Consider the following 16120-nt stretch of genomic DNA (forward strand, 5'->3'; position numbering starts at 1 on the left):
CTGGGCGGTTTAGCATTGGCCCAGCGCGGCGAATTATCGATTGTCGGTAACCGCCACCGCCTTGGTGGATTCAATGTGAATATTGCCAGACATTGAAGCCACCGCCTCCCGTCTTTACCGTGGTTGGGCGTCAGAACCTCTTACAAAAGAACAGCACAGACAAACGCTATTCTCAAACACGGTACCTACTATAATCAATCAACGAAACTACAAATATAGCAACAAACTGCAGCAGCACACGCTCGAACCGACGTTCCAGAAATACATAGGCAATATCTTCCAGCTAAGGCCGATCTGAGATCAGACGCGGTGGCTCCTCTGCCCCCTGATAATTTAACGTGGCGGGGTGCGACACTAAGCTCGACTCCTGAAGACATGCTGCGACAGCCCTGTTGGCCGGTGCCTGACTGTGTTGTCCTGTGCTGTCCTGTCCTTTGTTCTTTGTTGGAGTTTCGACTCCGTACATACGACACGGAGCACATGCGAAAAAGCCGCTCTATGCGTCGTGACGTTGCAGATGCGAAGAGGCCGAAGGGGGATTAAGCGATGCTACGGAAGCTCGTTTATCGCAGCCAACCTCCGAGCGACAGATGGTCTACGCCTCCGGTTATTCCGCTTACAGCTAAGCCAAATCTCTACCTTCTTTTTCTTCTTGATCTTTGTCCAAGGGTTTCTTCCGAGCTGCAATACTCGCAGTTCGTATATCAACATGGGCGTATTCAGCTCTTGCGTGGCCCTTGCGGTTCCCATCGGTTCCTCTGCCTCCCTGCAATTTAGCTGCTGGGACTGTCGGCTCACTTTGTCAAGGGGATGACTTCTCTGTTTCACTTCTTCCGTGGACGAGGTTGCCTGGCATTCATAATCCTCGTCATGTTGCCGTGCACAATGTACTTTGCACTTTGCATCTGTATAATTACAAAACCACCGCTTCCTCAACTATGTAAGAGGTAGTAGTATATGGATAGAAGTGCTTGCCAAGCAAATGGCGGCGGGACCTTCAAGGGGACGGTGACATTCTACAGCCTTGCATCGACTACATGTGCTAATTGACACGTCTCTACTGTCAGAGGCGCCGTGAGGCACCCCATGGCGAGTCGTACGATAAGCAATAACTTCAAGATTGGTTTCCAAAGGTGGGTTTTGACAGCTTGTTGTCTTGTCATTGTATCAGATGGAGAGCAGGGGACATTGGGAGGGAGATGGCGGGAATAGTCTAGCTTATACGTCAGATGCGCAGCCAGCTTACTAGGTGTAATTTCGGGATGCCATCCGACGAGCATCGACATGTTTAATTTCTGTATCCTGCATTAAACAATCGCCATCGGCGTCGGCGGCACGATATCCGGTGTTGATCTCGAGGAGCCTTGAGAGTGTGTGAGGATTCTTAGAACATTCCAATCAAAACATGGATATCAATGCGCCTGAAAGCATCATGACGGCTGGTCATTTTAGACGTAGCTGATGGTTTTGCGGAAATTCGCAGAAAAGGCTCACCATTCTAGGTGCAACAATAACGGTGGTCCTTTGGACGCCGATTTCATGCCGGCGATGGAATTCTCGACCATCATGTTGATGAAAGAAAGAGAATGAGGAGAGGCAACGTTTTATATCGCCTTGGCGGTAGGTAGCATTAAGGAGAAGATGCGAGTATAGCGGAATGGAGGACATTGTCACTGCGGAGATTGCCCTCTATAGCCAGACTCTCCGCGAATGAAGACAGAAATTACCACCGTTTGATAATGGTAAAAACCGATATAATTTGCTTCCATCCTCAGTATAGAGGAGGAAATTGCAGTCAACTCTCATCATTTCACGATGCCTTCTCCGTCCCACTTACAACAGAGGACGGGGAAATGGGGCCCCGCTTGCGGGAGCAGGTCCGGTTTCATGTGATGCAATCTCTGGTCAACTACTAGTCAGTGTTAAATAGTATCAACAGTCCTTTGGCAGATGATATGGACACGGATGATCCTTTTTGGACAAGGGCATGGCTGTGCAAAGGAATCCGGAGCGTGACTCGACTACATGTATTTTGGCTCTCACCGACAACATTGGACGAGAATCACATGGGATCAATATTCTGGAGCCGCTGGAAGAAATTCGGCAAAACGTGTCCATGGATCCATACGCTCCATCTGGGCTCTGCCTGTGCTCCAAGCTTAAGACGGTATGTTTTGGTGACGTAGGTGCAACGGTGGGAAAACGCTTGGCATCAGATATCCTTTTGAGTCTGGATGAACAGCTGGACAAACCCATGTCTGGACAAGTGGACGTGCCGGGCCATGGATCGTTGCCGAGGCCGCGATTGTTCTGCTGGGGAAAGGGACCCCCTTTAAACCGAGTCCGGGGAGAAGAAAGACAAAGGATGGATGATGAGAATCAGCACATGGATGGCATTGTAGGCCAGGAATGGTGGCTTTTGAGTATATGGGTTGGATAGGCTGCCACCATGATTCCTGGCGTCTTGGAGCGAATCCTGGATGCCTTACATGTGGCTGTTGGAATTATTCGGATGCCTAGGTTAGTTGATGTAGCCAATTGAACTCGCAACTATCACAGGCCAACCCCTTTTCTTAATGTATTGCTTCTTCAACGACTCGTCTCTCTCTCTCTCTCTCTCTATACCTGCAACCATAATTCAACCGGCTTGCTCGTGACCACGCAACCCATGGAACTGCGCTGGGTACATGTACATACATGCCCAGTAGCATCATCTCGCTGAATTTGACGTCAAGCCCAAACTAGCGCAGCCTCTACTCAACGCAATAAGCAGGCACCCGAATCAGCATCCAATTGATCCAACCCATCAGCAATCAGCTCCCCCTAAAATATGCGTCTACCTACCTAGGTCTGGCCATGCACACGCAGCACTCAACTCCTATACCGGGCCCTCCCCCTCCCTATCTGGAGATACCCGCAGCGGGCATCAAGAGTGGCGGTAGACGCCCTGTAGCGCCGATAGCACAGGTAAGGTAGAGCTTCAAGTTTGTACTGCTGAGCTGGTTCTTGGTGGGGGTTTTTTGGGCCAAGTGTCGCCTCCTCCCGCAGCGGGGAACTTTGGGCGCCGGATTGGTCAGTGACATGGAATCCGGCGCAAAAATAGCGGCGCTGGCAGGTACCTGCACCACCTCGCTGAAGCAAAACGAACCTGGGCTGGACTGAGGGGCACAGACAGGCTCAGCACTCAGGACATTTGATGACATGGAATATCCACAGCCGCCCAAATAAACAACCCACTCCGCCATTTTCTCTCTCTTGCGTTTGACTCTTCCCAGTCGCGGAAACTTTTTGCCATCCTTCATCTCTTCTTTTCATTCTCTGCTGCTTCTTGCATTCCTCAAACTTGCCTTTTTCCTCTACCACCACATTTCCCGCCTCTCACCATGTCCTGGCAAGGTCAGTCCCAGCTCCAGCTCCAGCTCAGCTCTTCTTCTTCTCCCCCCCTGATCCGAGAATAACCCCACCTTGGCCTTTGAGGACGAGCCAAAAAAATGATGGCTGTGTACTGACATGCCTCATTCTCGCAGATTTCGTCAATACTAGGTACCTTTTCCGTCCCGCGCTTCGGCCGACTCTCCGAATCATTCGAAATACTGACTGCGGGACTTGTGTAGCTTGGTCGGCACCGGCCACATCGCCAAGGGTGCCATCATCAGCTTGGCTGGCGACAGCGCTTGGGCTACCTCTCCTGAGCTGACGGTATTGTGAACCCCCGACTTGCTAGTCTGGCGCCATGTAGAAGAGACTGATGGTGGAAATTTGCAGATTCAACCCGCCGAGATGAAGGCCATCGCCGACATCGTCGCCAAGAACCAGGGTTCCATCGACAAGGCATACGCTGAGGGCCTTTACATTGCCGGACAGCGCTTCGTCCTGACCCGAGTCGATGAGGGCGACCTCTACGCACGAGCTGTACGTCCCGCGATCCCCGCGCCGCGCCTTTCACATGTTCATTGCATATGCACACACACACACTCTCTCTCTACTTGGAAATCTACTGATATGCGTCATTAGGGCCGTGAGGGTGTTGCCATTGCCGCCTCCAAGCAGGCCATCGTTGTCGGCATCCACCCCGAATCCGCGCAGGCCGGAAACGCCACCCTTGTCGTTACTGCTCTCGCCGACCACCTTAAGAAGACCGGATATTAATTTTGACCGCCGATAGATGGGGGAGTCAAAATGGCATTAAAAGTTCAAGGTGGTTGAGCAGTTTCGTGTCCGGGATAGCGTTGGATGACATAGGGGGTGGGGGGGAGTTTCTGTGGGAATCTTTGCAACTTAGCTGCCGTGTATTGGGAGGACAGAGACGTCTTCTTGGCAGAACCAAAAATAACAGCATTTTTTCAAGTCTCATTCCAAACGGCTCCCAAAGCCAAATCGCGGCGCCCTTTGTCGCTCTGCTCTCACGTTGCCGTCCAAAGCTGATTCAAAGTAATCCTTCCATGAGCTGCTTAGCCATCACTACAGTTTGCATCATAACCGTCCCGCCTAAGCCTAGGCACGATACACGTATTGTACAATTCCATCAGTATTGTTACATCGTCCAGTCTCCCCGAGAGCCGCTGTTCAGTTAACGCCACAAACGCCGATGTCGCTGCTCACTCGAGCCAAGTCATTGCCAGCCCTTGAGCATATTTGCCATCATCACCCCCACCCTCGGATTCTTCAGCTTCTCCAACGCACAACCAAATCATGGTATGGCAGCTGTCATCGGAGCGAAAGTGCACGGGGATCTTAGACGGGCAGCTCGGCGTTGCGGCGCCCCAGGCCTATCCGATCTGCGAGAATACCGATATAGGGCCCGATCACAGGCAAGCCTCGGGCGAACCCTGCAATCGTGCCCAGGAAATCGCCAAACAGTACGGCGATTCCGTACGCTTCTACTATGAAGCCGATAAAGGTCCATTTTATCAGAATCAGCGTGAGGCCCGCGAAGAATGCGGCTGTGCCTTTTGCTTTTTGTTTCCTGGCGAAGAAGAAGAATGTCTTTTGGGGACCAATGATGATGGTCAAGCCGATGAGGAAGAGGATCTATTTTGTCAGCTCGGTCGTCGGTTCGCAAGCGGGTAACATGGAAGACTGTACATTTCCCATCGCAAGCCTGTGGAACAAGGTATTAGCCAGGTGAAGCGCCGCGTAGAGTCCTTGGAAAAGGGACGACTCACATGGCGCGATCAAAGAATAGCATCACTCCACCGACGAGGAAGAGACCACCTGAAACGAAGCCATCTCGTTAGATCAACAGCGCCCGTTGCCACGTCGAAGCTTGTAGACCAGGTCGCATACCTACCGCCAGAGCAGAACACCACCCCAATCTCTATTGACACGAGTCAGCCATGCCATCGCATCACTACCGGGGGACAGCCCCAGAGCTCGCGCTGCAGGGTACATACTCTGGTTATCCGACAGCCACATGGACATTTTGGCGAGCTGATGTTATTCCCCTCTCTTTAACACAAGTTTTGCTATCGTGTGCGGGCTGCTGAGGTTGTCGCGACAAGATGTTTCGGGGGCGAGAGGACGGTGCAGATGGACGCGATGCTGGTTCGTTGAAGGTGGGCAAGGCAAAAGATAACAAGCAGCAGCCGCAAATCAAACCTGGATTTACCAGAAATCAGGAGATGAAGCTTCCCTTGTCTTAGGACACCATGGCGGAACGCGATTGGGGGGTGCTTGTTCTATATGTGCTCACCTTATCGCGGATTAGGCTTAGCGCAAGGGTCTTTCTAGCGAGGTACCTGCGCCGGGCTGTGATTCTCGACGTCACGATGCCTGATTGGTTGAGGAAGATGTTGGTATGTATTCTGACATGTGAGGTTGAGGTTGAGTTGGAGGTTGAGGTTGTTGGTTTCAGTAAAGATTCGGGATTCAGGATTCATGATGAGCCGAGTGTGGCACGACGAGATGTCTCGAGAATCGCATCATCACGACTTGCATGTCGACGTTTGGCTGCCAAGATGTACTCGACACACTTATAAACAAAAGACCTTTGCGAGAGTATCAGACTGGCGAAGGGGGGTTTCAGACGGATTCATCTTGACCATGTTATGACTAAAACGAAATAAAGTCCTTTCATTCTTGACCGATCATGACTCCATGTTGCCAAGGAGCATCATACTCAATCGTAGGACCAGCCATTACCAGCAAATTTGGAACACACAATCGGATACTGCCTTTAGACTTGACAGAGGATACCATGAGCTTCCATTCCAAGTTAGTGAATCTAAGAGAATTTTGATAAAAGGGTCAACTGCATCAAGCAACCAACCGATCAATCTCATTTGACACTTGCATTATCGAGTGACTACCTACTACACCCAGAGCACAGCATCTCAACAAATGCGCATGTCTATAGGGTTCTCGCGTAAGATTTAGATTGAGCTCAACATATCGGCGACCTCGTGATGATTAATGACGTTGTAGACTGGAGTGAATGCGGAAAGAAGCATAGAGTCCTCAACAAAACCGCCCAGACCTGTCACCAACTTGCCGCCTCATGACATTAAGCGATGGCTTCACTTGACCCAAATCTGCAGACAACCGGCGGTCAATCCGGCGATCAATTAACTGCTTCTCTCCGTCAGTAATTACTAGATAGTAGAAACCACCAACACATCTCATTGGTGTATTGGGTCGGGTCCACACACGTGAGATGCAACAACCCAGTGGTGAGCTGTCAATTACGGATAGTCGCAAGATAGAGTGAATTAAACGTCAATTCACTCAGTCTTTTCAATCCGTATGGCTGATCACAAAGATCTATATAATGTCGCAGCATTTCCATAACGAGTTTCCTTCCCAACTACACACAGCCTCCTATCGTCTCCCCAATCTACAGACTGTTACAGAAGATGAATCACCAAAGGACTCGGCTCCATCCTCCAGGGACAGCACAATGGTTTGTTCTTTAAACGTATCCCGAAGGGGATGACTACTGTAAGTCGCTCTATCCAGTTTCAACCAAACCTTCCATCACGGCCCTGTTGACTGGCTAATGGTCTTGTAAGTTTGCCATATCAGCTTGCCCACAGTATAAACAACTCATCTTTGCCCGACAGACAAACAGCATCCCACAAGCACCACAACACGGATCAACTGTTGACGACTAAACAATCATCGAACAGCGAGCACACCAGGAAGTTGCAAAGTAGACCCGGTGGCGCATTCTCTAGATGCAACAGACTCTTTCCCCGTAGACCAAACCCAACAATTCGCTTGCCAGTTCAACGCAGCTACACCCTTGCTCCAATCACCGACGACCGCTTCAAGCATATGGAGGACTCGTGCAAGGGCAAGCGACCAGATGGGATCTGACAACAGCTACTTGGGCGGAGAGAATGAGATGGACATTGGGAGCGCCCTTCGCCCCCCAACAGTGGGAGTCAGCGAGTCAGCCAAAAGTGCTAACAATGCCAAGGTATGACGAGATATCAATCCCCGAAATCCTGGAACGAAAATCAGCGAAACAAGTAGATTAACGCTGATGTCAAGATGCACACTCTTCGATTACGGGCTGTTTCTGAGACATTTCTCAATCAATTCGCAACCAAATCACGACGCTGTTTGCAATCACTTCCGAAACCATGCCACAAACATACAAGGACAAGGGACCTTGAAGGTTTGGCAGCGTACATATGTACTACGCTGCTGTTGGAAAATCAGTCCAGCCGAGCAACCGCACAATGGCATAACCCAAGTCAACGAAGATGAGGTCACCTCCGAACCACCAAACCTTTGCCGATTCCTGGATCCAATCTGGGCATGCGATTTGATAGTCTTCTCTCTGAACAACCAACCAACTGTTTGCGTCCCTTCAAAATATACACGCCCCCCCGAGTATCTGCAACGCATGAACATTTGCATCTCCGCAACAACATATACAACCCCCCCCCCCCCAAGTATCTGCAGCGTACGAACATTTGCGTCCCCTGAACAACTCGAAAGAAGCGAACGAGTGGACCGTGGTCCGCACCAAGACCCGTCGATCTCGACGTATCCATGGCCCCGGTTGAGGCTCCAACTCTTTCCCAGAGCCATCTCGAGCCGTCCCGCATCTTACCAACAACAATTGACTCTAAATCTACACTATCTACAGTTGCTCCCTGCATATTAGGGACACGAGAATAACGAAACGAGGAACCTAGCCACGCCGAGACTTGTATGAGACCCAAGTTTCCACCGATGAGGCATTGGAATTTATTTATCACCGTCTTCTGACGGTTTTGCCCGTCCGCATTGAAGTCGGTAAGTGCCCATGTACGTTTCTAGAATGACGTCTGGATCTAACATGGTCCTATTAGACTGCCAACCAACAGCACGTTTCAGGGATTCGGGAGGGATACACCAGATCTGGTCCATACGGTACCGAACATCCCAGAGGCAACCAATTAGGACGAGGACCGGCAGGCAGGTTGGATATGATGATTTATTTGGGGAAGAGGATGAGCTCATGATCAATATTTGTATCCTTCTCACTTACACTCCGTTGATGGAGTTCTGCAGAAGCAACCGCACTCAACAATATGAAGGGACTAGAAAAGATTCTCGCGGCATACAGGAAGCATTTGGACAGAATAGGCATACTAGTCCTCAACAAGGAAGAATTCAACGTTGATTAAACCACCTACAGTTACCTTGCCTCTAGCGCATTCGCGCAATCAGTCGTGTCCAAGATTCTCAAACGACTCCCCCTTCGCCGCTCTCTACGATCCAGGCTCTTGATGCTAGATGGAACAGTATATTTCCCTGAAGCCGACCTCATACCTACGACCATCATAATAGAGGAGCTAAATTGTGACTGGATCAAGCAACAATACATCAACCATCTTGCGATGGATCCAACAAAAGTCAACGTTGTCATATCGGACGCAAGCGAAACTGTTACAAGAATGCTTCCACCATGTTACAGAAGGCAGAATTTGAATGGGACCTCGACATCAACAAAGTATCACGTTGAGTCACAGACAAAAGTGGCCAATGAAGACCTTGGCTTTGAGATCTACAAGGACAAGAAACTTACCTCCACATCAAGGAGATGCTGGCGATAAGTCCAAGTCTACGAGTAGACATTAGGCGACACCGAGTTTCTCGGGAAATTGCGACGGTCGTCGTTGTTTTGAAGGTTGAATCACAAAAAGATATCAGGGGCTTGGTCTTATGTCCACACAGGCGAGACTAGAGCTCCTACCACACATGATGCCGAGGAGCCAGATGCCCCCGATGATAAACATGGAGCCGTACCGTGTTTTCCTCCGTAAACCCAGTCATTTGAGTGTCTCACTACGTCGCTGATGGGCAAGACAAGAAAAAAACAGAATGCGTCTTGCGTCAAGCCGACGAACGCACGCTTCATCGCTGAGTTGGCGTCTCGACTGGTGGCATCCGCGCCCCTTTTCTCAGCGAAATCCTATCTGAACAACTGATTCAATGCCGGCCGCCAATACAAAGGCAAACACAAAGAAATCGAACGGTCCGTCGCAGACACCATCCGGACATACAAATGGGGACGCATCCTGATCATCACAGGCTACAGCGAACAAAACGCCTGCTTGAAGAGGCCCTCGCCCAACTCCCAGGAGTCAAAGTCCCGCATGGACTTGTCGTTATCCGTACCATTAACGACTCGCCGAGCCACGAAGCTGGAGTCGTAATCTGAGATCTAGTCCGAGCTCACAAGCCAGGTTTCCTGATCGAGGACGAGCGCCTCGCCGTTATGACAACAAGAGCGCAGATACTTATCATCCTCATCATGCGTCTGGGAGCACATCTTGCTCGAACCAACGAATCGAGATGCTCGAGGCATTCCACGCTCTCAGTTCATTGCTAAAAGAGGCCGTGTTTCCACCTCACATACTCATTTGCGGCTGACTATCACATTGAGCACCGCCAAGTGGTTCCTCGAGACCTACGTGGCAGGTTTATGCCGAGAAACAGTCATGGGACAAGGATAGCCGTGCTACGACATGGCACTCAAACATTTGACACGCATTTACGCAATAAACACTTTGCTCTCCCACCTGGCTAGGATCGATCCCAATCTACAATTCGCCATCGGGATAGCTATACGCTTGCTAAACATACTTACGCATGGGTCCGAGATCGACAAAACCGACAGGGCTCTTGTCCAGAAACATGGCCGTGATGCTGCCAAAGACATGTTTTTAATGGCGAGCAACACCTACAGGAATTCACTGCATCGCCGCAAGGTATTAACGCATCTGATCGCGAAGCGTTGATAAACTTTAATGCTTACAGGGAGGGCATTCTTTGTGGCATTTGATTTTCGCAATCTAAAGATCCTCTACACCAATGTTGACGAGATCTTTGGCCGAGACGTCTTCAACATTACTAGTCAGCGTACAGGACTCACAGACGATAACAAAAAGCCAACAACGGTCTCAATCCAGGTGTCTTCTTCGCTCATGACTTTGGAATCTCCATATTCAACAACGTTTCGCTCCCCTCCTGTCTTTTTCTCCCTATCGTTCGAAACATGATCACCGGTCGCGGAAAGGATGAAGGCGACCACATTGACGTTGCAGCAACTGTACTCTCACACACTGCCCAAATCCTCCTGTTTGACCCGACCACTTGGAATGCCGACTTTGAATACTGCGCTGTTCCAAATACATCAAACGGCCAGTTTCATGGGATTGGCCCTTGTACGCAATGCCGAGAAGGACCCAAACCAACCTTTCATGGCCCTCTTGAAGATTAACAACCATGCCTATTCCACATCGCTCAACTTCAATCCACCTCGCTTCTACACTCCAAAGATCTTTCCTATGGCTTCCAGGTAGTGGCGGCGTCTCATTAACGTTGAGTTTTAGCCTACCGCTTAAGAAGGATACATGTAGAGTCAGGGACAGTTCCAGTTATTGTACCATGGATTCAAGAGATGCGCTGGGTCTGCAGCGGTTCGAGAGGATCTAGACGAGCAGCAACGATACCAGGGCATCAGTTTCAAGAGGATCCGAATACATAACCATCTTACAATCAGTCGAGAAGAACACGACTACCCTCGGCATTCCTTGCTCGAGGCACGTGGGACGGTCGGCATACATGCAAGGACCTGTATTTGGCAATCCTATTGGGACAGCGCGACACACTCCATGAGACTCACCTTCAACTCGAAGGATCCAATTTCGAGGGCAACGAATTTAAGACGGAAAAATCCCAGAATTGTCTTGATTAGCTTTTCATAGCATCTCTATTATCACAACCATTGCTTTCATCTCCATCATCTACTTCTTCACACAGCAATTGCCATCCTTGACAACCTCATCCGCCAAATTCTTCATCTCACAACTTGCCGGCTCCGGCTCCAGTTCGCCAAAGTCCTTGGCTAGGGAATCGCAGAGAGTAGCCAGACCGATGTCCTTGTCTGATAGGCCTTTGGGGACATGTGTTGTCCAGCGGATGAATGTCGTGTTATAAACCTGCAGATAGTCAATTCACAATCTCTATATATATCATATCATCATGTGTAATATCCTCACATTAGACCACTCGGGATGATGATTCCAGATCTTGCACTGCAGCGAAACAGCCGTCATGAAATCCTACCAAAAAAAAAACCCTCACTCATCAGCCTCAACAACCAGAGCGCCATCATGTATATTCACGCACCCATGTCTTTGTGAAATTCTTAAACTTGAAACTCCGCTGCAAGGCTTCCCCATCAGCCGTCAACGTCCACCTGCCGCCATTCGATACAAGCAGCTGGTCGAGCTTGGGGGATTGGGAGGACATGAATCTGGTGTGTCTGATGCCGGAACTAGCGAGGGAGATGTTCTTGAGGGAGAAGAGTAAGGATAGGATTTTCGAGCGGGACATTTCTTTCAATGAATTGGGAATTTGGTGTTTGTGATGGGAGTAAGTAAGTTTTAACTGAGAGTTGTTTAGTTGAGGGTCGCCTTGAACTAATTTTTTAAGCTCACTCCAGGGTATGTGTCTATAATATGACTGCTACGTCAATTGATGTAAATGACGTCTATCAAAAGCTCAAACATTCCTTCATTTACATTTTAACAGTTGATATTCGTTGCTCCGGTCATCTATTTGCCAATCTCTCAATTGGATGAATACAGATAGCATATCGATGATCCCGAATCCCCGCTTCAATAGCTTCCATCGGTCTTCGGCCCCTGTACCCGCTCCGCAGCCAACAGCCAACGTCCGCCTCAAGATCTTTTGTAGGATTGCATTTAGCCAAGATCCTCTTCGGGCAAGTGCTGCGCCTAAATCGTATAGATCGTATCTCCATGTCATATAGTATGCTCCTTTTGTAGGATTCTCTAGCCACGCAATGCAGGTGTGATAACGGCCAAGGAGCTATAAAAGGACGTCTTCCAGCGCATTACTCTGGAAGATGGCTCTTGTTTCTTTCCACCTTTCTGAGCGCTTCTTCTTTGTCGAATTGATTTGGCATAGCACTTCCCCCCTTGGCGTTGGACTCGAGTTGTTCTATAATTGCTCCAAAGTTCCGTTAAAATGCGCGTTCCTATCCAGCCCCCTCTTCCCCCCTCACACAATGCTTCAGAGCCCCCAGTCGAGGACAGCGAGACCTTGTATCTCCTCGTAGCGACGCTATTGATCCCCGGCCGCGGAGAGCCCATCCACAATGGGGCGCTCGTCATCAAAGGCGACAAGATTGAGTGGGTTGGCAGCTATTTCAACAGACCGTCCAAGTACCAGAATCTCCCGCCGAGACATGTGCCTGTCCTGATGCCGGGCCTGTGGGACTGCCACGTCCACTTCATGGGGTTGGACGTCATTAGCGACCTGGCCTCGATGGGCTCATACCTCCCGGGCTACAATGCCCTGGCCGGCGCCGTCACGGTCGATGATCTGAAGGAGACGCTGATGGCCGGCTACACGTCGGTGCGAGAGCTGGGAGGATTCGGAGGAGACTTGTGGCCTGCCGTGCAAAACGGCCCCCTGATCGGGCCCAACATCTATTCTGCGATTGCTCCGTTGTCCATCACGGGTGGTCACGCCGATGACCACTCGGCGCCCATCAGCACGGTCATGGCTGCCATGAACTGCGGCGGCAGTCCCATTGGTGTATGTGATGGTGTTGACGACTGCGTCAAGACGGTTCGAAACATGATAAGACGAGGCGCTCGTTGCATCAAAGTCTGCTCCACCGGAGGTGTTGGCAGCCTCAACGATGACCCGGAAGACCGCCAGTTCTCCGACGAGGAGCTCAAGGCCATGGTGGAAGAGGCGGCTCGAAGCCGACGAGCAGTGGCCGCTCATGCCATGGGCAAAGCTGGTATTCTGGCTGCGCTTCGAGCGGGCGTCAAGTCTATCGAACATGGCTGCTACCTCGACGATGAAGTGGCCGACGTCATGCTTGAGAAGGATGCCATCTTCGTCCCGACGCAGCACATTATCCGCATTCTAGCTCGAGACTACAGCGATCTGCTTCCCCCTCTGGTCAAACGCAAGCTGATTGGCATCCATGACCAGTCCAGGGTCGCATACAAATTGGCCATCAAGAGAGGAGTCAAAGTTGCTCTAGGAACCGACATGACCAGTAGTGCGAGAGCATCAGCCCTCTCACACGGCAACAATGCACATGAACTCACATACGCGGTAGAACTGGGCATGACACCACTTCAGGCGATTGAAAGCGCAACAGCCAATGGACCGGAGACCCTGGGAGGGCTGGCACCGTTGAGCGGGCAGCTAAAGGCGGGATATGATGCCGATATTATCGCTGTTGTCAAGAACCCGCTGAATGACATCCGAGTCTTGACGGACACCAGTAACATAACGCACGTATGGAAAGGCGGCAAGTTGTTCAAGAGTCGGCCCTGGATGTCAACTCAGACATCCGACGAGTTGCTCTAGAAGTCATGATGGAAAAATCAAGCGCCCACTCGACTATGAATGCTATTTCCGGCGCGTAATGGTTTGCCGTCATGAAATTGGATAGCCGAGTTTGATATCAAGCTTCGCGAAAAGTTGCCCATTTTGATGCAAGATAAAACTTGGAGGATGCCATCGAAGTCAAATCGTAGTCAAAATACAGACGTCGACTATATATTCCACATGCTGATTTTGACTCGAGAAGCCCCTGGGTAGCGGCATACGAATACATGCAATTTCCGCTCATCAAGGACCAGGAATTCCCACCTAGAAACCACGGATCGTTATAAGATCCGCTGTCGAGTACCAGGTGCAAGTACCCATGCTATACTCGTACACGACGCGGCCTCCATTGTTTGCACCTTGATCGATAGAGTCGCGTGTTACTGTAGCAGTAGCAGACTCCGCGTCTAGACTATCACGAATGAGAAAAGTCACCGAGGAGGCTATTCCGTATCGAGAGCGCGGTTTCCCGAGAGAGATCCGGCAAAAACGGGACTTGCCGAGGGACCTTGGCCGGAGATAGCACGCAGCTTGTCAATAACTAGCCTGTCGATTCCGAGGTGGGATGACACAAGCATGAGGAATGCTACTATGTAATCAAAGGCCGAGCTAATGCCTGATGGGGCAATGTTCGAGCTTACTACTGCACTCCACGCTCCGTACTGTAGAAGCAGCACGTTGAGGAGCGGGAGCGTAGATATAACCCAATGTGTTGGACGGACCAGTGCCGGCGGTGTTTGGACGCATCCGAGAGATCCTTCTTCCTCGCTCGAAAAGGGACGCAGAGTACAGTAGTGGTACCTAGCTTCGGACAGGGCGGGTCTTTTGATTCTGCCAACAGAGCACACTGGCACTCCGTCCACACATGCCTGACGTTCAACTGCCAAACTCTGGCATTGCTCGGAGCCCAATAATGTCACCAGCGGAAAAGGACCTCGATCCAGAGGTGCCAGAGAGTCCAACGCCATTGCTGCGTCTGGCGTCTAGACGAGTAATCATGGCACTGACTGTGGTTAGTCGACTTTGCACGAGCACGGGGGGGATTCGAGAGCGTCGAAGGCGTATTAGTGATCAAGGGCGTGTTTGTTTTGACTACGTGGGTTAGCACAAGCAGTCGAAAAGAGGTAAGCCGTAAGGCGAGACGCGGAGGCCTGCCGAATTGCGCTCTCAGCTTTTGACGCGGTCCGCTCGAAGCTGTTTGTCTTTTTCTTCTTGTCGAAGAACCATGTAACCATGGCTCTCTCTCCCAGGCTCGGAAATAAGCTCCTCATTCCAGCTTTTGTCCCCCATGCCAGTCCAGTCGCAGGCCATGTCATCACGTAAAAAGGCAAAAAGGGTCATGGGCCATGGACGAATCAGTGCCACCAACCAGACACCCCTCCCGAGGAGCAATCGTGACTCGTATTGGTGGCTGGCTGGTTGGCGAGCAAAGCGAGGAAGAAGAAAAAATAATCGAACGAAAAGGCGGCTGACTGTGCAAATGGGAATCTAATATGCACTGTGTGTGCGGCATCGTAAGCGGCATCCTATTGGCACTGTATTCTGCCCTCCTGCGCGACTACCTTGGGATACATTTAGGCGGCCGGGGAGGGCGCTGTGTGGCTCCGTACTGCGGCGGTACTGAAAATTTGGGGCACCGTTTACCGCTTCCGGCGCAATACAGCAGGGAAGACCCCATTTATCCGACAGCGAAGAGAACCCACTTCTTATCAAACATGACTAATCTCGCTAGTCCTGATGGGGCTAATGGGGAACACTGCTGACAAACTCCGATCGGGTTTTGAGGAGCTGCAGGTGTCGGCTTGGAAGCCGGGATCAGTCAAGGCCGAGGCGCCCGCAGGCGTGACAAAACAAAAGAGAGGCGCCTGTATGGATGGGATGGACTGGACGCGGCTAGATTCAGACGCTGCCGACGTGGCTGTTTGACTAGGACCTGTACTGTACTGTACTGCCAAGCAATGGTGTTTGTTGTGTGCTGTTGTTGTCAATGTTGAGGAGACGCGTTCGTGTTGACGTTGGGTGTCTCTTTGGGTGGTATTATACGGACTCGGAAATAGTACTATATATAGTAGAAACAGATACAGGTAGAGAACAGGCAGAGAACGGCTGAGGTACCCTTATTATGCACCTGTACCTGGTAGGCATCGTACCGACCTACACCTTCACCGTATGTACGGAGTACCATTGGCTCAAATCGGTCTTGACGGCTTACTCGTATGTATGTGTGGCAGCAGAAGCACCA

The 16120-nt window shown here is 50.6% G+C and overlaps 4 protein-coding genes across 4 annotated transcripts; 2 read left to right on the forward strand and 2 right to left on the reverse strand.

Moving 5' to 3' along the window:
* Positions 1 to 3383: 3383 nt before the first annotated feature.
* On the forward strand, positions 3384 to 4149 carry Triagg1_2370 (uncharacterized protein; the record flags this gene model as incomplete). Its single annotated transcript, XM_062896544.1, has 5 exons — positions 3384 to 3396; positions 3528 to 3543; positions 3615 to 3699; positions 3766 to 3912; positions 4015 to 4149. 5 exons carry the CDS (start codon positions 3384 to 3386, stop codon positions 4147 to 4149), a joined length of 396 nt encoding a protein of 131 aa, XP_062758582.1.
* Positions 4150 to 4734: 585 nt separating this feature from the next.
* On the reverse strand, positions 4735 to 5421 carry Triagg1_2371 (uncharacterized protein; the record flags this gene model as incomplete). The annotated part of the gene is made up of 5 exons (XM_062896545.1): positions 4735 to 5031; positions 5086 to 5101; positions 5166 to 5214; positions 5291 to 5317; positions 5394 to 5421. The coding sequence occupies 5 exons, from the start codon at positions 5419 to 5421 to the stop codon at positions 4735 to 4737; spliced, it is 417 nt and encodes a 138-aa protein (XP_062758583.1).
* Positions 5422 to 11243: 5822 nt separating this feature from the next.
* Positions 11244 to 11835, reverse strand: Triagg1_2372 (uncharacterized protein; the record flags this gene model as incomplete). The annotated part of the gene is made up of 2 exons (XM_062896546.1): positions 11244 to 11438; positions 11629 to 11835. The coding sequence occupies 2 exons, from the start codon at positions 11833 to 11835 to the stop codon at positions 11244 to 11246; spliced, it is 402 nt and encodes a 133-aa protein (XP_062758584.1).
* Positions 11836 to 12492: 657 nt separating this feature from the next.
* On the forward strand, positions 12493 to 13857 carry Triagg1_2373 (uncharacterized protein; the record flags this gene model as incomplete). Its single annotated transcript, XM_062896547.1, has 1 exon — positions 12493 to 13857. The coding sequence occupies one exon, from the start codon at positions 12493 to 12495 to the stop codon at positions 13855 to 13857; it is 1365 nt and encodes a 454-aa protein (XP_062758585.1).
* Between the last annotated feature and the right edge of the window lie 2263 nt (positions 13858 to 16120).

This window comes from Trichoderma aggressivum, assembly GCF_033847375.1.
Source record: "Trichoderma aggressivum f. europaeum strain CBS 100526 chromosome Unknown scaffold_006, whole genome shotgun sequence".
NCBI classification, from domain to species: domain Eukaryota; kingdom Fungi; phylum Ascomycota; class Sordariomycetes; order Hypocreales; family Hypocreaceae; genus Trichoderma; species Trichoderma aggressivum.